At 29.1% G+C, this 24395-nt stretch overlaps 2 protein-coding genes across 3 annotated transcripts; one reads left to right on the forward strand and one right to left on the reverse strand.

The window, feature by feature from the left end:
• Positions 1 to 1170: 1170 nt before the first annotated feature.
• Positions 1171 to 14609, reverse strand: LOC132939857 (transcription initiation factor TFIID subunit 1). The gene is made up of 25 exons (XM_061007256.1): positions 14012 to 14609; positions 13741 to 13944; positions 13496 to 13681; positions 12360 to 12667; positions 9670 to 10056; positions 9323 to 9563; positions 9054 to 9188; positions 8761 to 8984; positions 8240 to 8360; positions 8036 to 8177; positions 7816 to 7946; positions 7534 to 7755; positions 7160 to 7419; positions 5804 to 5975; positions 5595 to 5739; positions 5263 to 5532; positions 4843 to 5201; positions 4519 to 4755; positions 4297 to 4441; positions 3930 to 4220; positions 2254 to 2396; positions 2070 to 2192; positions 1850 to 1955; positions 1631 to 1783; positions 1171 to 1574 (listed from the first exon to the last, which is right to left on the reverse strand). The coding sequence occupies exons 1-25, from the start codon at positions 14474 to 14476 to the stop codon at positions 1342 to 1344; spliced, it is 5403 nt and encodes a 1800-aa protein (XP_060863239.1). The 5' UTR covers positions 14477 to 14609; the 3' UTR covers positions 1171 to 1341.
• A 223-nt stretch (positions 14610 to 14832) lies between these two features.
• On the forward strand, positions 14833 to 19376 carry LOC132939623 (uncharacterized). Of its 2 annotated transcripts, XR_009663994.1 has the most exons (5): positions 14833 to 15039; positions 15960 to 17723; positions 17832 to 17992; positions 18064 to 18828; positions 18884 to 19376. XR_009663994.1 is itself a non-coding variant. In XM_061006894.1 (4 exons), exons 1-4 carry the CDS (start codon positions 14971 to 14973, stop codon positions 18143 to 18145), a joined length of 2076 nt encoding a protein of 691 aa, XP_060862877.1. In that variant the 5' UTR covers positions 14833 to 14970; the 3' UTR covers positions 18146 to 19376. The 2 variants fall into 2 exon arrangements, 1 of the variants encoding a protein (XP_060862877.1); XM_061006894.1 differs by having other exon boundaries at positions 18064 to 19376.
• Positions 19377 to 24395: the final 5019 nt, after the last annotated feature.

Here is a 24395-nt window from a genome sequence, read left to right on the forward strand (position 1 = left end):
TAAAGTTTTTAATTGCTACTGAAAAATATATTGTCACTGTTAAATGTTTATGATTAATGAGTGTTTGACAAATAAATAGCTAACTAAAATAATATGATCTAGTTATCAAAATTAGCATAATTTTATAATAATCAGTCTTACACTCTTCTTGTGGCAGGCATATTTCAAAATATTTATTTTTATTACTTCAAAAAAATTATCATTTGTTATTTCATTAGTTCATTTGCAAAAATTTCCTTCATAATAGATTCTGAGCGAAGCGATGAATGTATTGATTTTATAATGATGTGTTTTTTTTTTTTATTATTAATTTTTTATTTTTGTGTCTGTCATTACCTTTTAAGACAGTAAAAATGATTGGATTTCCTTCAACAGTAACTTTTCTGATAGGAAAGTGAATCTAGTTGGTACATTGGAAGGGTCAAAAGTAAACATTTCCCAGTAGTTTTCAAAAGCGACATGAAAAACTAAAGAAAAATTAAGGAAAAACGGGAATATTACGCAAAATCTGTTTTCGAGAAAATCGATTTTGATTTTGGTGCAACTCCAAAACAAATGACTGTAGGTACATGAAATTTTGACTGAATGTTTACATTAGCATTTTCTATACACGATAAAATTTTCCAAATATTTTGACTTATTTTGAGCTGTTTACGGACATTTTTAGTTTCCATTTTTTTTTTTCTATAAATATCAATAAAATTTTATTTGTTGGGTAAAAAAGCGTGAAATTTTAATGCAAGGCTCCTGATATAATGTTACAATAGCAGTTGAAAAATATTAAAAATACATAGGCACAATTTTTTTTTATAAGCATTTAAAGTTTGAATTTTGACAAAATTTAATAATTATTTGTAGTTGAAAATTTATAAAATGTTCAACTTTTATAGCTAAGGATTGAAAATTTAAAACAAGGTTCCACGTAAATAGGTTATACATAAATTACTTTATTCACAATAATATCATCAAATATACTTGGTAATATCATAGGTTGACTGACCGTTTTCGCTCAGAATCTTTTCTTATACAATGATATTATATCATTGAATTCAAATTTAACACCATCCATTACAGTGACCCACTTGTCACCAACTGTACAGCAGAGTGACATCCACTTACCCACCTTTTTTAGTCATAGAATTATCAACAATATTTTTTCTGCTTACAATAGTTTAGTCTTTTTCTTTTTATTAATTACAAAAATAAACCAATATCAATAACATGTTTATATTGTATGAAACAATAAGTAAAACATTTGGTAAAGAAAAAAAAAACATGTACAACTATGAAAATATATCAAATTTACAAATAAATTTAAAAAAATTAACAATAGTGGTTAACTTAAAACCACAGTTCTCCTAAATCACCTTCAGTTTTAATTTCCAAGCTGTCATCATGAGGACTGTCTTCATCCGAATCGCTGATTTCCAAATCATCTTGGATATTTGCGCTGGCATGGTTTTTACTACTTGACCCTGGGAGATCTTTTTCATCACTAGTATCTAGATTACGACTACCTGTAGGTAGGAAGTCTGAAGGATCATAATTTGGATCGAGGTCCATACTTTCGTCGGCTATTAAAAAAACAAAAATTATACGCTGTTAGATTAGTATGATATTCGTATTTCACCTTGGATATGATTGGAGAAAGTTTCAGGAGCAGGATTGTATCCCATGTTACCGAGCAAAACCATGGCTTCTGCTACTTGTTGACTGTCGTCGTCTGGCGGATTTTCTCCAACAACTTCCATGAAATCATCTTCTTCACTCGAACAATGTAAATCTAAAAACAAATAATAACAACATTTAAAACAATGCAATATACGTATTTTTTTTTTTAACAACTTACCGTCTTCTAATATATGATTAGTTTCTGTTTTAAAATTGCTATCTGGATCCATTTGAAATTCTATGTCTTCAATGTTAACTTTGTGTTCTCTCGGTGAATTTAAATTCTGAAAAATGTTTTATATTACTTAGCATGTTAACAGAAAATTGCTTAAAATGAAAAATACAAAAAAATTTGTTTTACATATATATGTACTAAATAATAAGACAACAGAACATACGTCTTCAACATCTTGCATATCTGAATAATCATCCTCGGCGGCAGAATCCATTTCAACCTGTTCTAGAGCTCGAGCCTGAACTAAACTGATATTTTGTTCCACTTGGGTCAAGTATTGATCAAACTGAAATTTATATGAAGATAAGATTTTTCTTGTTACAACATTCATTGTTTCAATTATTTACCTCTTCTAAAGATTCTGTAGCCACACTTATCAATTTTTTTGCTTGTTGTGTGAAGTCTGAATCTTCGCCATTATAAGCAACACTGTTTTCAAAAATTAAATTTATGTCTCCCAAAAATTCCTTACGGTTATGATACTTATGACCTGAAAAAATTAAATATGTAACACATTGTGTTATATAAAAGATTTAGTGCATTGTACATAACCATAAGTGTGTGTAGTCATTGCTGGCATGAAGTAGAATTTTTATACAACAATATGTTGTATTTTACTATTGTATTTTTTAATATCAGTCATGGTTTAAGTCTTTAAGATATAAGATGACTTAATAATTAAATTTATGCACTATATTTAGAGAAAAATTTAGCCAACAGGTGGGGCAGCTGCCCACTTAGCTCTACCTGAACGCACACCCATGTATATAATATCATAAAACCAAGTTCTAATAATTGTAAATGATTAATAACTCAACTTAAGTATTTTGATTATTATAAAATGCTGCAATTATTGTAATTTAATATGTAATTATGTCAATATTTATATTAAGGATTTTATAACATCAAAATAATTTAAATTATTTAAATCAGTGAAGAGTTAAAAAGTTGGAAATATTTTTATTTCAAGTTATTGTTAGTAAGTTGTCACAACATATTATATATCATTAAATTGTCCACCTTTTTTAAGGATCACAATATTATTTTTTCTCAAGCATACCTAAACTATTATTAACAGACACCAAATCAATTATTTTGACCAAATGCACTAGCACCTTATGATTGGATGAGAACTACCAGTCTGGATTTCGTACGCCTTTCCTATTTCTGTTACAGTCCGGCTCACGAAAAGTGAGCGTTCAAGGTCGACGTTCTGCATTCAAATATTGTCAAAACCAGAGCCCAGAGGTTCTGAGATTTGTAGTATTGTTTGGTCGTGCAGCTAGGTTACAGTTTTAAAAATTGCGCCAATATGCTTGACAATCAATTATTAAAAACGGCCAGGAGGTATTAGTACCAATATTAGTAAACACAGCCCGTGATCTTGAACGGTCACTTTTCGTGAGCCGGACTATAAACACTTATTCACATAATACACAAGACATAATTAATGAGAGATTAGCTCAATCTTCCATACAATCTATGTACTACTCGACTCTAAATTATTGGTAGAACAAGTTAATAATTAAATTACGCGCTCTGGTGGCATTATCCTCAACTTGCCGATTCGGGATGTATAGATATAATTTTATATTGGTTATTTTACTTTTTATAATAAATTAAAAATTTTTTGTATGCAAAATGTAAGGAAAATAAATACAATCTTGCCAATAGTTTATTTTATATTAATATATTTGAAAAAAAAAATTTTATCAATTTTATTATTTTCTGTATCTTGTATTTTATTTGGATAGTCAGTAACCCTAGCTTGATGTAGTTAAATATTTTAATATGTGAAATTTCCTCTACATAATAGCTCATTTTTTCATCTTTCTGGTTGTGAGCCATGTTTTAAACGCATAAATTATAACTGGTCTTGATAATATTTGGTTTAACTGTTTCTTAGGTAGCAACTGACCCCATTAACTTAGAGAGTGCATTGAAGCATTTATTTCCAAATGTAATATGTTAGTTAAAATACTTATTGTAAGATAATAATAAAAAAAATGTGTATATAACTCACTAGAAACACGTGAAGCGATGGTTTCTAAATCAATTGGTTGTTTAATGACATTGTAATAGTCCTTGACTAATTTACGATTGACTGGCTTCATGAATGGCCATGCTTCACTCATAGTCTTTACTTTACCAACAACATTATCCAATATAAATGTTAAAGCCACTTGGTCATTATCATCCAACAATGGGTTGATTGCTTTTTCTAGTAGCATAAGACGTTCTTCTTTTTCGTGTAGACGATCTACACAAACACCCAACATACGACGAGCAGCAACTGTTAGTGAACTCTTGGCACCTAAAAAATAGTTGCACCTTTGTAAGTTTGATAAAATCGGTTTAGTTAAAAATATATGTTGTCATAATTTATTCACCATTGTACAATGTAGAATTTTCAACAATTTGATTGACATCAGAAAGAAATTCTTCACGGTTCTGGTATTTTTTCAAATGAAGTCCATCTCTAATAGATTGTAAATCCATTGGTCTTTGTACTATATTGTAGTAATCAGGCACCTTCTGTGAAATACAATTTTTAGGTGAACTAAACTGATGCATTTATTAAACAACTAATTATATAATAACAGTTATAGTACCTTGACATTAACTGGATAAATAAATGGGTGCACGTCAGGCATACCACGCATTTCGTTTAATATTGATTCAAATATTGTGGATAAAACAATTAATGGGTCAGTACGGCGTCTATTGGCAGAACGATCAGGTTTCTTTAAATAATCACAGTGCAGTTCATTCTTACGTTTCTTGTTGCGTGATAACGCATCTTTGGGTACTTTCAAGACTAATGATCTCCTTTTTACTTCTTCAGCATGCTAATAAACAAAGAAAAACGTAATAACATACACAGTACATAATTAAAGTGTGTGTGCATGCTAATTCAAGGTTAAAAACAAACAAACCTTCAGGAGTTTACTGGATAATGTGACTTTTGTCCCGTCTACATTAACCAAATCTTCATCCTCTACATTCATTTGTTTTTCAATTTCTTCTTCTTGTTCTTCAGTAAGAGCAACATTAACTGACGCGTTAGGATTAAGATTGTACTGAGGACAGGCTTTGTTTGTTCTCATGTGACCAACATTACCACATGCTCCACATCTGACTTTTAAGTCAGGTTTCATTTTACTGGGCTTTGGTTTACGTGGTCTTGGCGGGGTGGCTTCTATGCGTGGTTTAGGTATTGTAACTGTGCCAGAAGTGGGCATTGGTACATCGTTACTCAAAGAATTGCTCTTGTTGACCATGGAGTAACCAAAACCTTAAAATTTAACATAAAATATAACAACAGTGAATACGTGCATCAGGTAACATGAATTTACCAGGTTGTGGTCTGGTATTATTAGAAAACCGTTCACGTTCTTGATTCCTTTTTATACGTCTCAACTGTTCTTGTATTCTTCTTTTTTCGCGTTTCATCTCTTCTTTCTGTGCTTCGTCCATAAGCGCATACTGACGAATAAAACCTTCATCTCTTGTTGTTCTTATTTTTAGATAAGCATCAATAACGCCTGGTTTACGTACAACTTCTGTTCTAGTGTACTCTTTCCCATCTGATCCTTGAAATGTTCTATATATCCTGAGAACACGACCTGTAAACAGAATAAAAGTTTATTTTCTATACTGTTCATATGAATATTGTGTTCCATCACACCTGGTTGTCCAGTAGATGAAAACTGCATACTATCATCATCATCCATTTTCTTTTTGTCTCTTTTACGCAAGTCGTCATTGGAGGAGCACCCCATGATCATTTTGCGAAGTTCATGACGCTCTTGTTCTTCTTTTTCAAGTGACAACTACATTGGGTAAAATTACAGATATTAATTTACTATGTATTCCAAAAGAAATTAAAGTACATACTTGTGTGCTTGTTTTTTTATTTGACAACATATTTTCAATGTTTTTTCCCATTTCTTCAATGTCAGAACAATCTTCTTCATCAAAACTTTCTCCTTCGTCAGTGGACAACAATTCATGAGATGAAAGCACTCTATTTTGTAAATCGAATATTCTTTGGCATTCTTCTTTGTATCTAGAATATTTATATATTAAAACAATGTAAAATTTAATTATTACGATTAAAAACAATCAAGATTACTCTAACATCACTAAAAATTAAAAAACAATACAACAGAATGATCTTATATTTTACTATAAAATTTTAAGCTGAATGCTCGATATCCCTAACTTTATTAAAGAATTCAAGTTTTTAATTCCTAAGAGATCTACGAGACATTAACACCATTTTAAATGTTCCATGGAATTTAAAGTGTGTAATATAAGTGTATCTATAGTATACCAAATAGCAAATAAAGTGAACAAATTACCCACATAAATCCATGTCTTCCAATTGTCAATTGTCAATTCGAAAACAAAATTCATCAAATATCATAAATCTTTATAAATAACTTTTTATATTCACTAAGGGCTATATTCACAGCCGATATTTAAGAGGACACTACACAGATATTTGTTATATTTGTTTCTGTCTTACACGTGCGTAACATAGCAAATTTACGCTCAGCAGATCACATTTAAAAATTAGAGTTAATTGACCTATTATGAAACTTGATGATTTGTGTATGGTTTTTTACGATAACTCAGTATTAAGTGAGTTATGAGCATTTTTAATTTACACTATATTATTTACACATAACTTCCTAAAAAATTTAATAATTGTATAAACTCACATGCCAACACTTGGTATAGTTTTCATACCATCAAATTTCATAGAATGTCGATTCACTCTAATTTTTAAACTAACGGAACTAAACGTGATCTGCTGAGCGTAAATTTGCTGTGTTATGCACTTGTAAGACGGTGACAACAAATGGCTGAGTAGCATCCTCTTAAGAATAAGTATTGTTTAAGCATTACTTTTAGTTATTACCTATTACAAATTTTTTATTTTATAAATTATCAAAATTAACTTATGCAATACTTGTTCTTAATCATTGACTATGATTACAGCCCTTAATACTTATTAATTATTATTATTATTTGTCTAACCTAAATGTTTACATTTCTTTATGTTATTTGTTATCTTTACTTACTTTGTCTATATCAACCAAATAATTCTTTCAATGATATTGTATCATAATAATATTGTGTGATATAATTTTACAATATTTATAGTATAAAGATTGTTTTGATAATCCATGTGTAAAAATAAAAATAATTTTTATGTTATAGTTTTATATTTGAATATTTTTTTACCTTTCTTGGTGTTCAGCAATGGAAAAACGATTGCCTCTTGAAAATTTTGTCATTCCTTCTTCACCGGCTTTAGCTTTTTCAGTAGACAATGTTCGAACTACATCAATAACTTCCCATCGAGACAATTTTTTTATCTCTTCTTCAGGTACTGCAAATTTTCTCAATAAAGCTTTTGCATTATTTAATGACAATCGCCTTAAATCTGCATCTGTTCCAGTCACCATACGTTTAGGTTGAGCTTCTTGTTCTTCTTTATTCAACTAAAATTAATACAAATTTACAAGTCTTTTTAATAAACAATAACTAATACAAAGTGATATAATTGATTAATAATATTGAAAGTTAAAATGTACAAGATATTAAAAATAACATACCGTTGGTTTGTTAGGTACTCGTACATATGAAAATCCCTCTCCACATCCAGTGGGATCTGCAGGACCAGTGAGTTGAAGTAAACACTTATTTTTCATAGCTTGTATATATGCTCGGGTTGTCATCCATGGCGCAACTTTAATTTCGTCATCCATTTTTAGTTGCATTTCTTCATCATCGTCTTCTAAGCTAGTTAAAATAAATTTTTCTCCATAACCAGCATCCTATAGAAACAAAAAAAAAAACAATACAAATTCACTAAATTAACTACATTTTTAAATTACTTTAAGTCTTTGTTCGGCTGCAATCATGCTAAAATATGCACAGCATTGCTCTGGTGATACCATGGCACGAATTTCTTCTTCTGATGGTAATCGGAAATCAGGTTTAATTACCCACCAATTTGAATCAGATCCTGTAGTATTAAAATTTAAAATACATAATATTATAATGTTTGTTATTATTAATTCAATTTATTGACTCCCTCTAATTATCGCTACTTACCAGTTCTTTTAAAATCGGCACATAGCTTGAGACGTTTACGAATGCTACTTTCTGAATGTGATGGAAATGCTTTTTTAATGTCATCCATTTTTATACGTCTTGGATAATCAGTACTTTTCCAAAATAGTCGATAAATAAAAACCTACTCAGAAAAAAAAAAAGATTGAAACAAAAATAAATGAAAAAAAAAAATTTAGTTTTTACCTGTAAAAAATCCCTCACAAAATTGTTAGCACGTTTAGAGTTTGGACCGGGAACTTCATACAATGGACAAAGTTGACCAGATGTAAATAAAGCATCTATTTCACGTATGTAATAGGCATGTCTGAAAATTTGTAAAATTAATAACTAATAGAATATTTGTAATTATACTCCGTGCCACAAGAGATGTAACCCATGTCCCGACCAAATCGCAGTCGATTCTGCGCATTCCCCACTTATTTGACATGTCGACGTTGCACCATCACGACCGTCAACATTATGTAGTAATACTATTAGTATGTATCACGTTGTAAAGTGGGGGAAACGGGGCCTAGGAACGGTCACTGCCGTCAGTCTGCATGCGCGTAGCATATTACTTCTCTCGTGGCACAGAGTATAGAAACTTAATATAAATAGTAATAGATAATATTAAGTATGTTTCATTTTTTAATAAATTTTGGGCAAAATCAATGTTAACTCAAATTAATTGAATTTAATAAAACAATAAAATAAACTTCAGTTACCTTGTTCTTATGAGTAAGAAATCATTTTCCAAAGGCTTGTGTTCATATATTGGTGTTCGGTATAAATTATTTTCAATAACTTGAATTGTCCTACCAGGTGATAACACACCCAAAAATGGTGAAGTATGAGCATAAGCAATTTCTCCAAATCGTAAACTCGGTGGACCAGGGTCTTTACCAATTTTACGTTTATAATAGTTTTTAATTTTAGAGCACATTCCCACCTAAAAATTTATTTAAATATCAAATTTATTATACTAATTGTTAGTTTATATAATATATTATATACATACTTGATTCAATAAAGGTGGGTGTTCTTCACAATATTCAACAAGTATAATTGAGCCATCTCGGCCAGTCAAATCATCTGGTGTTCTCATGAAAAACACATCACCACCTCCAGAAGCTATTCGTTCTTGTTCTCTAAGCTAAATTAATAAAAGTGTTGTTAATTCATGATGAACAAAGTGTACATCTTTAGAATGTCGAGTAAAATAATGTACTGGGTGGACATAGAAGTATTTGTTACTAATTTAGATATTTGATTCAATATTTTGTTCACCTTTGCTTTCTTCTTAATGTTTTTCAAAAGAGGCTGCACAGAATGAAATACAGGCTGAGCAACAACACCATGAGAATAACGTTTCATAGGAGGACGATGGAAATTTCTTAAACGCATTGGTCCCATATGAGTTTGTACAAATGGGGCTTTTAACTCAACAACAGGCGTTGAATGTTGGATAATATTGCCACCACCAACTTTAAGACGTAATGATGTTTCTGATGACCTTGGTTGGTAATAACTGTAAGTTTCACAACAAATTTAAGATTTCATATTCAATTATTGTCAAATAAACCATTATAGGTTTAAAATGTAACAGATAAACCTTATTTTATTTATATACATACCAGTCATTTGATACATTAAATGGATCTCTGTCTGGAGACTTAGGTGGTGGCAAAGGAGTATCTTCTTCAAGAACATTAATCACTCCAGCTTTACCAAGTAAAAGTTTTGATTTTTTAACATGTGGATGAGGAATTTTAACTTTAACTGGAGTAGCATTATCTAGTCTTTGTTTTGCAGGATCTACATCATCAGGAACACCTAATATAATGTTTTCATCATTGGGATCTAATGTTAATATTTTTGGACGAGGTATCTTTTCCATATTTTTAGCATCCCAAATGATCTCATCTTCCCAAGTACCATATACCAATTCTTCATTCTCTACTGGAAATATAGAATACCAGGTATCATCTGTGGTGTCATTTATTGGCTGTTGCTTTGAACCCCTTAAAATGTTATACAAATATAAGTTAAATTAGTCTAATATATAAATATATAACAATATTATATTATGTATTATAATAAAAGACCCAAAGAACCTATAATCCAATACAACCAAAAAATAATATATAATATTCACCCTTCAGGCTCAAGCATGTTTATATATTTTATTTCATACAAAACTGGCTTATGCCCAAAAAAATAGGGTACCTAATATAAGATAATATAATATTATACAATAGTAAAATATAACAACGTAATAATTATTAAACAACAAGTGCAATGGTTTTATATACAATGGAAAGAGGGGATCCTCATTTGTCAGTTTCATTAAACAATTAATTGGTTTATTAGACATAAAATCGGTTGAGCAGAAAGTAATATGAAAAGGATATGCCAATGGGAGTTGCCAGATACTAGAAATGTGTATAATACTACCAGCTGAATCAATCACATAAAAGAATAATTTCATCATTGTTTTAGGACATTAAAATATTTTTTTGTTGTCTTAGAAGTGAGGTATGCTCATATTATATGAATGGAATCAAACACATTTTGTTGAATTTTATTTATGTTTAATTATTGATAATGTCTAAAATTAGAATTAGAATTATTGGAAATACTCCTAAATTGAAGTGAATTATTATTTTTATTGAAGAAACATCCAGTATCTAATTCCTAAGCGGTTATCCATCCTTATATCTACCACATAATATATTAAACCATTATACTACACATAAATTATAATAAAAAAGTTTTTTTTAAAATTTTATTTCCTATATTTCCCAATTTTTAGTGCTATTTATAGCATATATTTTGACGTTTTTTAGTGTTATAACTTGCGAGCCCTGATCTAAGGTGGACTGGGACAACTATTCAACCTGAAAATTCTATATTTTGACGGGCCCATGCCATTTCGTCATTACGAAATGTAAAAACTTAAATATGGTTCCAATGTTTTAAACGAGGGTTGCGTGCTTCTTAAATTTTCTCAGAAAACAACTTAAGATTCAATGTTTTCAGTAATTTATCTTAAATACACTGTACTCATAATGTATTATTTTAAATTACTCTACAAATGAGACAATGGTTGAAAAATATAGGTTGATCTAAACTGCCCTAACTTTATTTTTTTTAAGTTTCCTTTTTCTCAGCACTACTATTTCTTTTAGATTCCATTTTAAACAGCCAATAGTGAAGTAAATATTACAAAACACAAAACAATAACATTTTTTTTTTTTTTTTTTGACGGAATATAAACTAAGTTCTTATAAAATTGTATTTATTCTTATAAAAAAATGTCTACAACTCAAAAAAATGTCCTAAAAACTAAAAAGAAACGCTTTAATTAAAAATCAAGTTTAAAAAATATGCTAAATAAAAATTTCATTTTTAAATTTGTCGATGTATAAAACAAATTTTTAGCTGCAATATTTAAGAAAATTCAGATCCCGAGGGGGGTAGACAATCAGCCAAACCGAAATCTAAAATCTTAAACACCTAATATTATAAGCAATTTTTCACACTCACACATTGTGATACGAAAATACAAAATATTAATAATTTATTTTTATTCCAATTTTATTATAAATATAGAATAATATCAAATTATTTTTGAGCAACGGCCTACCAAGAAAGTTCTTGGCAAGGGCAATCCCAAGGGGGGGGGGGGGGTTGGGTCTGATCCCCCCATTTATTGACAGAATTTAAAATTCTTAAGGTGCAAACTACTGCTTGCTTACTTTTTACATGTTAAAAAAATTTGGACTCTCCCCCTTTGAAAAACTCTTGGGTATACCCCTGGTTATTGGTATCCCACCGGCCCAGCCTGTCCCTGCCACGATCATTACATATACATTAATGTATACCTGTCACCTCCTCTCAATATACGTATACTCATAAGTTCATACCCTCTAAACTTCTTAGGTCCATATTTTCTTTTATTCTATTACCTAAATTATTATAAATTTAAGAATGTAGTACATTTTAACTACATAATATCAAAAATAATAAGTGAAAATTAATGATAACAATTATCAGATATGAGATGAGATATCATTTCATTTAAATTTGAATAAATTATACTGAATTATCAATTATTATCATTGATAGAATTAAATCTACAAAGCACGCTATTCAATATTTTTCCTCCACAAGGAAAATCTATGAATCATAAATATGGTATATTATTAATAATTAACCATGACAACTAAAATATTACAAAAAATCGGTCAGAAACATTTTGCTGTGTATTCCAGCTCAAAAATATATTTAATTTTTAGAAAAACTTTTTATAGAGAAAACTTACATATTAGATTTTGGAGTCATTTTGTTTTGTGATTGTGATACATTTATGTTGGATGTAGCTAATCGTACTGAACCACCTGCAAGAGGAAGCATTCCTTTTCCAGGTTGGCTAAAAGCCTGAGCGGTACGATTAGTACTACTCGGTACCCATCCAGCAGCATTAGTCTTGCTATTCAATTTTTGAAGAACTTTATGTTTAATATCTTCTCCATTCCATATTATATCGTCTTCCCAATGCAATTGACTAACCATTAAATAGGCATCTTCTGGATATGGATTTTCCTCTGAATTGTTTTCTATATCTTCAGTCTGAAATATAATGATCAATTTTAATAAATGGTATTACTCAAAAGTTATGAACTTAAGGAAAACAATTAGTTATTTTGAAATTGAGAAACTTTAAATTTAATTCCTACATTTATGGGAAACATTTTGTGATTTAGTGTATTTAACTAACTTCAAAAGCTTTGAAGAAAGGCGCATTAAGACTGTAATAATTTGAAAGAGAAAGAAAATAATATAATAATTTTGATATCTAAATAATTTTGTTGTTAACATTAGATTTATTCCTAAAATAAAAGTAATTACCAATATAAAACCATACAGATTCCTGTATATATATATATAAACAAGATATCTTGTTCATATATAAAGATATTAATGTAATTAATAATTCTGAATAAGAAAAAATGTACCACTGGCAGGGGCGCCTGCAGAAAATCAGCTCAGTGAGTGCAAAATTAAATTTATGTTATACATGCATAGGTAGTACATATTTACATTATTATACATTAATTTTTTTCTTCATTAAAAAAATCCCTGTGGGTGCAATGACACACAATGGCCCCTCTCTGCGGGCGCCCCTGACCACTGGTGATTGGTCCTATGTACTAACAATTTACTGAACACTATAACAGACTGTGAAAATCTTAACTAAACTCCGTTCTAAAAGAGAATATACCAGGCGTAGACCGGTTTCTGCCCATTATATGGGTGCGCATCTCCCATATAACGGCATAAGTAGTGGCCAGTGGAACGGGGAAAAAGTGTGCAGAACTATTATATATTTTCTTTTGAAGCTTAGTATGGAAATTATTTTTACTTTAAATACAGAACAATTTTATAATGTTTACATACTTTATTGTCTTTAAGTTTAAAACCATAATCAAATTCTTCTCCATTTTCAGGAACTCCCAACATATCGTACCACAATTTAGCTGGACCACCTCTCCAGTATGCTTGATTATTTGAACCATCTTCATTTTCTTGTCTGTTTTGATTAGTTTGTTTAGAAAAACTTTCAATTGGTTGTAAAAATTTCTCCTGAAAACTAATAATTAAAACAAATTCCATAGTAACATGTATATAATATAGAAAACAACCTCATCGTCACAAGAAATCAATTCAGGGTCTGGCAATGAACCATAATCAAGGCATAGAACTTGAGGTTTAGTTTCATTATCAGAAGAATTATAATCATTTGCATCACTGTGTCTCCTTTTTTTACGTTTTGTTTTAACATTTCTCCAAACTTTGGGTAAACGACTAGATTTATTGGGCTTAAACAATCTAGAAAACCTTAACACCTATAATCAATGTAGATTAAAAACAATTAAAGGTTTTTATTATTTATATAATGTGCATCAATATTACTTTTCCAACTCTAAAATCAGGAAATAACGTTGTTACATCAACATTTTCATATTTTGAAGGTAACATAGCAGCCAGTGGTGTTTCTAGCCGCTTGGACCTATCAGTTGATTTATCGTTTTGCTCATTGTCACCGTCGTAGCCACTCTCCAAAATTTTCTGCTTGAAGCCAGCCGTTTCTTCCGCTAATTCGTCTATATCAAAATAATCCTGAGCGGTAGGTGACTTCTCTTCAACGGTATTTGTGTCTTCATGACCATTTTCGATTCCTCGTAGTTCAGACGAGTCAATGACCTCGGACACCATCGAACTAAATCCAAGCTTGGACAAGGACGCCAAATATTTTTTTGTATCTTTGTCCAGTAAGTCATCATCTTCAAGTTGTCCGCTCTCATCAATGTTCCCAAACATAAAACTTGTCAAGTCAAAGTCACCCTGTTGGGCTTCGGAATTGCTGTCGTCGTTCATATTTAAGCCGACGCACAACTGACCACCGCAGCGAACTATTTATTTATTTCATGATTTTAGTTTTCGAGAAAAATTCAAAATATTTAATACTTAATACTTAAGTTATAATAATGTTTATAAGTTAAGAGTTTATCTTTATGAGTTATTGACTTAATAGAGATAACATGCTGTAAATATAAAATAACAAAACAATGATAACGATACAGGTAAGAAATGTCAAAAACGAAACGGGGGAATACCAAAATGTGATACTGGTAGCACTGTTTGAATAAAACTACTTGATAACGGTTTAACAGAGGGAAACTTACTGGGAAAGTGACAAAAGTACAAAGATATGAGATACATGATAATAATTGTACCGAACATCGATTAGCGATCTCAGAAATTCAAAAAAAATTTAATACTTCAGTTAATTCAGTAGACCAAAGTTCATTAATATTAATTAATTAATTATTTATACTGTACATTATTAAATAATAAATTGTTACTTCACTATGGCGCTAAGAACGGATATGTATATATCCTGTATTAAAATATTCGGTGTTCCAATTGTACCGCCGCTTGTAAGTAGATACATTTGAAATTTTTTTTCTTAAAATAATAAATTTTTTTCTTAATGTTAATTCCCTAATATAAATCAAAGTATTTCGATATCTGCATTTTTTAAATGACTTAACTTATTGTTTAGTTTACATGGATTATTTACTATTTTCACTTCCTGTGAGTCAATTAAATTCTGGATTTTAAGGAGTCTGGTTATAATAACGACATGTTATAGGTACATAAGTACACTATTACATATAATTATGTTTTAATTGAACTTGAAATTTCATTATGAGTCCAGAGGAGGCTCTTTATCTACTGTTAGATTAGTATTTTTACAAGAAGATAATGCATCATAGTTTCAGTCTAAAATTAAAATCACTTAACTCAAACTTCATTGAATCCCGTAAATTATTATATTAAAATACTTACCGAGTATAGCTTATGACGTCAATCCAGTTCCTATGTCAAATAGCCTCTATGTAGGTAATAAATCATAATTGTTCATGTAATTCGGCATAAAATAACTGCTACTGATTAAAGTTCCTGTTTAAAGCTAGGCCAATACTGTAATAGATTTTTAACTTTCTTAAACAAATTCTATTAAAAAATTACAAAGAAGTGTATTATGTATTTAAGTTTTGGGATCTATATCTAGGTATCTTTATATTTTAATACCTACATTATTTCTATATTTTATTATTTGTCTTGTCGACGATTATAAGTAATAATTATGATTTTATTATACTCTGCTCAGCAAGAGAACACTCCGATTCTGCGCATCCCCACTCAACACCCTGTCATTGAGACCACTATTACAGGGTGCTGCGTGCAGATGCGTGAAAGAATCAATATTTATCGGGTCACAATGTTTTCTCTCGCTGGATAGAGTATAGGTAAAATACTATTACCTAAAAAGTGATTTGTTTTTAAAATGTAGATGACAGATCAGAAAAGAAATGAAATGAAAGAATATAAAGAAAAGGCAATGGCTTATGAGCATAAATTCAAGGGTAAAAGAATTAGCTTGGATAGCGGAGTAATGACTGCAAGTACAGAAATGCAAAAAATTGAGAACTTTGAATCCCCTACTACTGTATTAAAAGAAACTGTTTATTGTGATGTAAATAATACTAGCAAAATTACAATACTTAATGGGATGAAAACTGACGATTCTATGTCTCCAGAAACACCAACATTAATTTCTGAAGAAGATGAGCATAATTTTAACAATAGTTCTTTCAATAAAGAACCAATTAATATTAAGTCTGATAGTGTTGGTTTAACCGAAAACTATGATGACACTTTGATTCCACAACAAGCATCCAATTATAATTTAACTGTAAATAATTTAACCATCCTTAATGAAAATAATTTAAATGATAAATGTCTTTATAATGAATCACAAATTGAATCTGCAAATCTGAATTTAATTCAAAATTCTTGTGACACTTTGGTTCTGAAACAAGAACCGACTCAACTTTTAACTCTAATTAATGAGACTTTCCATGTTGATGGAGATAATACTATTTCAACAAAACAAATACCTCGTTTAAGAAGTAATTCATATACTTTATCATCACCAAGTCCTGTAATGGTAGCATTTTTAAATAGTCAAGTTCAGCAACAATTAATGGAACCAAAAAGTTTAGAAAACAATATTAACTGTAGCAAAGAATGTAAATCTGAGCCAATTAATATTTATACAACCAATGACTTTGATGATAAAATATTGAAAGCTAGAAGTCTTTCACTCAATTCTGTTCCTAAATCATTTCATAAACAAAATCTTATAAATAATTCCATAAAGCCTAGTCTTAATAAATATACAGAAAATATTGTCATTTCTGATCAAAAACAAGATGAAAGAGGAAGCTTGACTACTGTTGGAACAAATTTTAGTAATGACGAAAGTGTTGGAAGTGTGATAACTGTTTTTAATGGCAATAGTTTTGATAACAATAGCAGTCCCAATTCAATGACATGCAAGTCTACGAAACATTGTTGTTGCCGACATAGCGATGATGATTATTCTTTAAGCAGCAGCAACATACATTACAAAACTCTTGAGGAGTTAAACCTAGAAGCTGAACATTTACGCATAACGAAGTTGGATATTGAAAGAAGGCATCAAGAAGAATTGTCCAATTTAATAAGAAAACAAAGGGAAGAGCAAGAGAAAATTGCAGTTAGATACTATTTAGTATCACAAAGTACATCTGGAATGTCTTTTGATGGGTCAGAATGTTCAGAATCTATATCCAAACAAATATCATCAAATTCTCCATCAATTCAATCTGGAATCACAGTTACTAATGACAAAAGCATACTATCTGATACGTCATCAATTATTTCTAGTTGTTCAGTTAATAAAAGTTTGGTTTGCTCATCTCCAAGACAAAGAATATCACCTCGTTCTCCACATTCACAGCAAAATAATATTAAATTTTATCATAGAATACGTGGAGGCTTGACAGCGAAATGGACAAAAGCTCCCACTGAAGTGGAAAACTCTGCGGCAACTATTATAAATGCCGGTGTTAGAGGTTATCTGACCAGAAGACTATTACGTACTGAAAAGGCTCAATTGTTTAAAAAGACTATTTTGGATTCATTAAAAACAGCTCTGATAATGCATATGGAATTAAAGAAGCAACAACCTACTGAATCTGATCTTCAACTCCATCAAAGAATCATTAATCAGGTAACTATGTTAAATTTAAAGGGGAAAAAAAAGAATTTTAATCTCGAACACTGTTTTTTTAAAAATAATATTTCTATTATGTTAATTATTTATTTCATTTTCAATTAGCTTACTACTGCCTGCTATGATTTGAATGATTTGATTTTGGGATCTGTACACGAAAGAATGACTGTAATCAGAGGTGACCGTGAACGATTGATGGCTGTAAAAATGCGACGCAAATCAAGTTCAGCCTTGGTGATTAACAAACAGTCTCCAATATTGAAACAGTAAGTATTTACATATTTCTCCAGTACAAAATTAATTGATTCATAATCTAAATATTTTTTGTTATTATTAGACCAAGGAAATCTAGATCAGGTTATTCATTATCAAGGAAAGCGTCTGGACATTTTTCTGAAAAGAGTTCCTGTAAAAAATAATATTATTTTAGTTAAAGAATTATAATATATTATGTATTTACAATATTTTTAATTTAATTTTTTTTAGATATGTTGTTAAAAACCACTGTTTTTGTTTTTAGCACAATAATAATTTATGAAAAGTTCTCATTAGTTTTAAGATTTATACCAAAAATACCGTCCCAATTTCGGTTGCTGTATACGTTAAGAAAACTAATTATTATAATTATTATGTTATTTTAACACTTACGAGCACTTTTTTTTTATATTTTGTATTTAAATTTATAAGTTAACAAATTATATTTATGTTTGAGTGAAAAATAAAACACTTAATGAAGTGATATTATTATAAAATACTATATATTTTTTTTTAATCTGATGATAGGTTAAAATTTAAATCCTAAAAAATCTTTAATTAAATATGTAGAGGTCTGAGCAAGAACAGCTATTGAGTATATATCCAAAGCTTGTTTATGTACCTAAAGTTTTATAATTTAATATATTTATTACTTCACAATAAGATATTCTAATTGAAATTTAAAAAAGTGTTGGTAAATATGTGTTATATGAGTGTTTAAAGTTTGTTCTTAAATTACAGGCAATATATTAACTGTTTTCATTCTAAACATTCAATGCTAACACCTTATGTTACTCACAAAACAATAATAAATAAGTTTCTTACAATATATTTATTTTTAAAAGAGGTACTGCAAAACAATAATAAATAAGTTTCTTACAATATATTTATTTTTAAAAGAGGTACTGCATATGATATTATTTCTTAAGTAGTAATTTTTGGGTCTTAAGTTTATACATGTGGATTGTGGATATCACTCTGCTGTATAGTAAGTGTCGAGTGGTCACTGTAACAGATGTGTTATATTTGAACTCAATGATACATCATTGAATATGCAAAGCGATTCTGAGCGAAGACTATATAATATATGTATATTTCATTGTAATATATTTTTTGATATTGCCACAGAATATAATATATACATATATTATATTGCTATTAAAGTAATTTATTTAACTATTAGTTTACGGTAATTTGATTTAATTTTTCCCGAAAATATAACATTTATTAACATTACATACTATTAATATTTAATTATTACAATATTATAATTTGTATCTATTTATATCATATTATTATATTATAACTTCTTATTGTTATTTATGTTTTACTCAATACGACCTTACTGTTAAACAATGTGAATGAAATGGAATAAATAAATAATAGCTGAAGTGGACGTCATACCTGCATTTTATATATTAGCTTAAATATTAAAGTGAATTGGCCTATTTTTACGATATTTACATTTTTAGTGAATTATGGACATATTAAAATATTAATATTTTATATACTCATAAATCACTTTAAAATTTTAATATTTTATAAAACTAACGAGAGAACACTGTTCATGTTCTTACATTTACCTATTTAAGGCCGTGTATAGCCCCGGCCTAATATTTAAGCTAACAACACAAAATTGGAACAGCTGGACATAAATTTAGAAATTATGTTCTTCATTAGTGAGATGGGGAAACAACACATGTGGGTACATGATGTCTCCTTAAAATTAATCTAAATATTTTGAATACACAAATGTTTTGAGCGACCATCCATAACAGTGACCAACTTGTAACCTACTGTACTACTGTACAGAAAAGCGACATCCACTTACCCGCTTTTTTTTTTAATTTAAAATTTGTACTTTAAATGCTTATAAAAAAAAATGTGTGCCTATGTATTTTTAATATTTTTCAACTGCTATTAGAACGATATATCAGGAGCCTTATATTACATTTTCCCGCTTTTTTACCCAAAAAATACAATTTTATTGATATTTATAGAAAAAAAACTAAAAAACTTGAAAATTGTAAATGTTTGTAAACGGTCAAAATAATTTTTAAAATTTTATAAAGTATAGAAATTGACAAAATAAACATGATATAAATTTCAAGTGTCTATACGGTTAATTGTTTTTGAATTACAATAAAATAATAAAGTCTCTACTTGAGAAATCGAGAAAATATCCAATCTTGTAAAAATTTGAACTTCAAACGTTCATAAACATTTAATTGGACTTTCAGGTAGACAAACTTATGAGGAATCTTGAATTCAATTTTCAAATCTTAGATTTAAAAAAATTTTTTATGAATTATATTTTAATTTTATATGCTTACAAAAAAAATTGTAACTGTATTTTTAATATTTTTCAACTGTCGTTGTAAAAATCTATTGGGAGCCTTGTATTAAGTTTTAAATCTTTTTGACCCAACAAATACAATTTTATTGATAAAAAATACCGTTTTTCCTTAATTTTTGTTTTGTTTTTCCCCTTTGAAAACTAATGGGAATTTTAAATTTTGACCTACAAAATGTCGTAGGTACCCATCTAGTTTCACTTTCCCATCGAACAAGATACTGTTTGGCGAAAATCCAAGCAGCTAGTGCGTTACTGCCCCAAACGTTGATGACAGACACGAAAAAAAATAAAATAAAAAAAAACACATCATTGTAAAATCAGTACATTCATATCGTTCCACTCAGAATTTAAAATGTTTTATCAATTTCTAACTATAAAATAATTTGTAAATGTTCATGATTTTGACGAATTTAATTAAAATTTTAAGTTCTAACTTTATATGCTCTCATAAAAAAATGTATGGATTTACGCTCAACTTTTTTAAAAATTATACTTCTAACAACTGATATAAGGTACACCTTATATTAAACTTTCAAATTTATGGACTAAGGAAACAATTAATCAACAACAATAATTGAAGAAAAACCAAAACAAAATCAACAATTTCTCAAGGGTTATTCGTTTTTGAGTAACACCAATATTTTATAATTTATCCTTAATTTTTATTTAATTTTTCACCACGTTTTTGAAAACTATTGAAATTTTTTCTAGCTTACTAGGTAAAACAAAAAACCACAATACGATTTTGATTTTTTTTCAATAGTTGTTAATTTTTTATTTAAGCCAGTGCAGGCATGTATTCTATGCTGTAAATATGTACATATTTTCAATAGGTGTATCAATTTTTGCGATATCAATTTTAGTGTAATAATTGTTAAAATATTTAGTTTATTATGTTTTAATACGTCAATTATTTACTATATATTAAAAATATATTTTTAAAAAAATAGATCACTGGCAGGTATTAATTTACAGCACCAGCAATTTATGTTAATACAATAATTTAACTATGATATAGGTAGTAGGTACACCTGCAGGAGTGCAGACCAAACATTCGATCTCCCCATTTGTTAGAACATATTATTATTTACATATTTAGTAGATACAGTTACATGCATAATTTCGAATTAATCTGTCTGTGCAAAATGACATTTTCTCACATGAAAATTATAAAAGCTGAATACCGAGCTACACTTTCTGATGATAATTTAGATCAGCGTCTTCATATAAAGTACGACTTATTCGGGTTATTCCCCAGATTATAATTAACCGACCAACGATATGCAATGAGTATAATAATACGCTTCTACGATAACTTATTTTGAAACTATTTAAAAGTTGAATGTTAAACTTAGACTAAACCCTATTTTTTAGAAAATTGTGTACTTTAATTTTATTATTACTATTTAAAGTGATAATGACTTAAAAATTCAAAAATAATTTTTTTCAGTTAGTCCATCTTTAAAGAATAAATCTATGTTCAGTTTATAGATTTTATGTACATTATCTACGCATTATGTAAAATGTATGCCGTTAATTATAAAAGTTTAGTACCTATTTACGTAAAAAGGGTTTAACAAAAATTTATTGCGTTTATGACATAATATTTATCACAATATTTATAATGATTTTTATACTTCCCTTCCATTCACAAATACCATATAAATTAATACGTTTGAAGTCAATTTCGTAGTTTTAGTGAACAAGATTTCAAGGAGTCGACACTATGGTTATAACAATTGTTTTGTTTTATAATAACTCAGTTTAAACTAATAAGTAAATTTTATTTAAAGTGTCCATTTTATTCACAGTCAGAAGGATCTGTCTAATCACATAGGTAGGCATCGAGTAAGTAAATGTTTGAACTTCATATTGAAGGTATTTTTTGGCATTACATAATATGTTGCATAAACGAGGTTTTTCAAATGAAGTTAAGTACTTAGGGCTCACATTTGACAAACGTCTTACGTGGGGCCCTCGCCTGAAACTAAAGCGTAAACAAGTCAACTCCAGGCTGCACCTCCTTAGACCTCTTTTAAAATCCAAACTATCCCTAACAAACAAGGTGACAATATATAAAGTGATAATCCGTCCGGTCTGGCTCTATGGCATTCAGATATGGGGGTCTTCAAAGCCTTCAAACACTAGAACACTACAAGCATTTCAATCAATATGCTTACGCCTAATCACCTCCTCCCCCTGGTACGTAACAAATAAAAATCTCCACAAAGATTTAAAACTACCCACTCTTAACGAATTGGCCAAATCCCATTATACCAAATTCTTTTCTAAACTACACACTCATTATTATTCTTTAATCCAAAAATTATCCTCTGCAACACACGTCCCTAAAAGACTAAAAAGGCTGTGGCCCCGAGACTTGCTCAAAGCATAAAATTATAATGTTACGAGTCATAACTTATGACCTAACTAAACAATAACTTAATGTAATCTCTGGTCAGGTGACACTACTGAGGGTCTTCCTATTCGAATATTTTATAATGTTATATAAACTTTGTCATCATACTTACTGATTATTGTATAATAGATTGTAAATATATTTTTCTAAATAAAAAAAAAAAAAAACGAGGTTTTTATCACTATAAAATATTTTTGATTACATTTTTACGAACCACAACTGAACCTAGGTCAAACTCCAACTCCAACTCAACATATTTTATAATGTTTAAATTAAATCAATCGTAGTCACAATTATATTTTAAGTCTTCATATTACCTATTATAGAAACATAGAAATATAGAATGCAAATTGTAAACATTTTTTTATCAACAATACAGCCGCGGTACCTATTGGAATATGGAGGTACTCTAAAGTCTAATTATTAAGGGGGTTCGTTACCGTGATTTTCTATTTTTGTCCAACACACGCGTGACAAACAATACTAATACCAATACCAATTGGTCTAATTAAGCGATAAGAATTCTGAAAACAGATTTGAATTAGTCGTCAAGTCTACTCGAAATCGACATTCCCACATTTTTTAATTTTTTTATTTTAACTTCTCCGAAAATTTAAATATAACAATTTTTAAATACTTTTTTTTAATATGACATTTTTAGGAAATTAGGGGATAACATCAAAAATGTGGGAAAGTCAATTTCATGTAGAATTGACGACAAAATCAAATCTGTTTTCAGAATTCTTATCGCTTCATTAGATCAATTGGTATGTTTGGCAAAATACACGTCTAAAATACTATGTCAGGCGTGTGTTGAACAAAAATAGAAAATCACGGTAACGAATCCCCTTAATATAAATATAAATCAAACTAAAATTTAATAATACCTAATGCATATTTAATATTAGATTCTGAGAGAAGCGATGAATGTATTGATTTTACAATGATATGTGTTTTTTTATTTTTTTTTGTGTCTGTCATCACCTTTTAGGACAGTAAAAGTGCTTTGATTTTCTTCAACAGTAACTTTTCTGATTGGAAAGTGAATCTAGTTGGTACTTTGGGGGATCAAAAGTATAAATTTCCCAGTAGTTTTCAAAAGCGACATGAAAAACAAAAGAAAAATTAAGGAAAAACGGGAATTTTTACGCAAAATCTGTTTTCGAAATTGAAAATACATAGGCACAATTTTTATTAATCATTTAAAGTTCAAATTTTGACAAAATTTATGAAATTTAAAATGTAATAATTATTTTGTAGTTAAAAATTTATAAAATGTTCAACTTTTGTAGCTAAGGATTGAAAATTTAAAACAAGGCTCCACGTAAATAGGTTATTTATAAATTACTTTATTCACAATAATATCATCGAATATACTTGGTAATATCATAGGCTGACTGACCGTGTTCGCTCAGAATCGTTTTTCTTATACAATGATATTATATCATTGAATTCAAATTTAACACCATCCATTACAGTGACCCACGTGTAACCTACTGTACAGCAGAGTGACATCCACTTACCCACTTTTTTATTTTGGTATCAACAATATTATGTTATACAATAGGTATTACAAGTTATAACAAGAAGTTGTATTTAGCTTTTTATGGGTAGTGCGGTGTGGGTAAAGTTGGTTATT

Source organism: Metopolophium dirhodum, chromosome 2 (genome assembly GCF_019925205.1).
Source record: "Metopolophium dirhodum isolate CAU chromosome 2, ASM1992520v1, whole genome shotgun sequence".
Lineage (NCBI taxonomy): Eukaryota > Metazoa > Arthropoda > Insecta > Hemiptera > Aphididae > Metopolophium > Metopolophium dirhodum.

Coding starts and splice junctions, on each gene's coding strand:
- LOC132939857 (XM_061007256.1), bottom strand. CDS start 14,476: ATGAACGACGACAGCAATTCCGAAGCCCAACAGGGTGACTTTGACTTG. Junction 12,668..13,495: donor TTAAACTTAAAGACAATAAA/GTATGTAAACAT, acceptor ATTATATTTCAG/ACTGAAGATATAGAAAACAA. Junction 4,756..4,842: donor TATCCAGTAAACTCCTGAAG/GTTTGTTTGTTT, acceptor TTTGTTTATTAG/CATGCTGAAGAAGTAAAAAG.
- LOC132939623 (XM_061006894.1), top strand. CDS start 14,971: ATGGCGCTAAGAACGGATATGTATATATCCTGTATTAAAATATTCGGT. Junction 17,724..17,831: donor ATCAAAGAATCATTAATCAG/GTAACTATGTTA, acceptor ATTTTCAATTAG/CTTACTACTGCCTGCTATGA. Junction 17,993..18,063: donor CAGTCTCCAATATTGAAACA/GTAAGTATTTAC, acceptor TGTTATTATTAG/ACCAAGGAAATCTAGATCAG.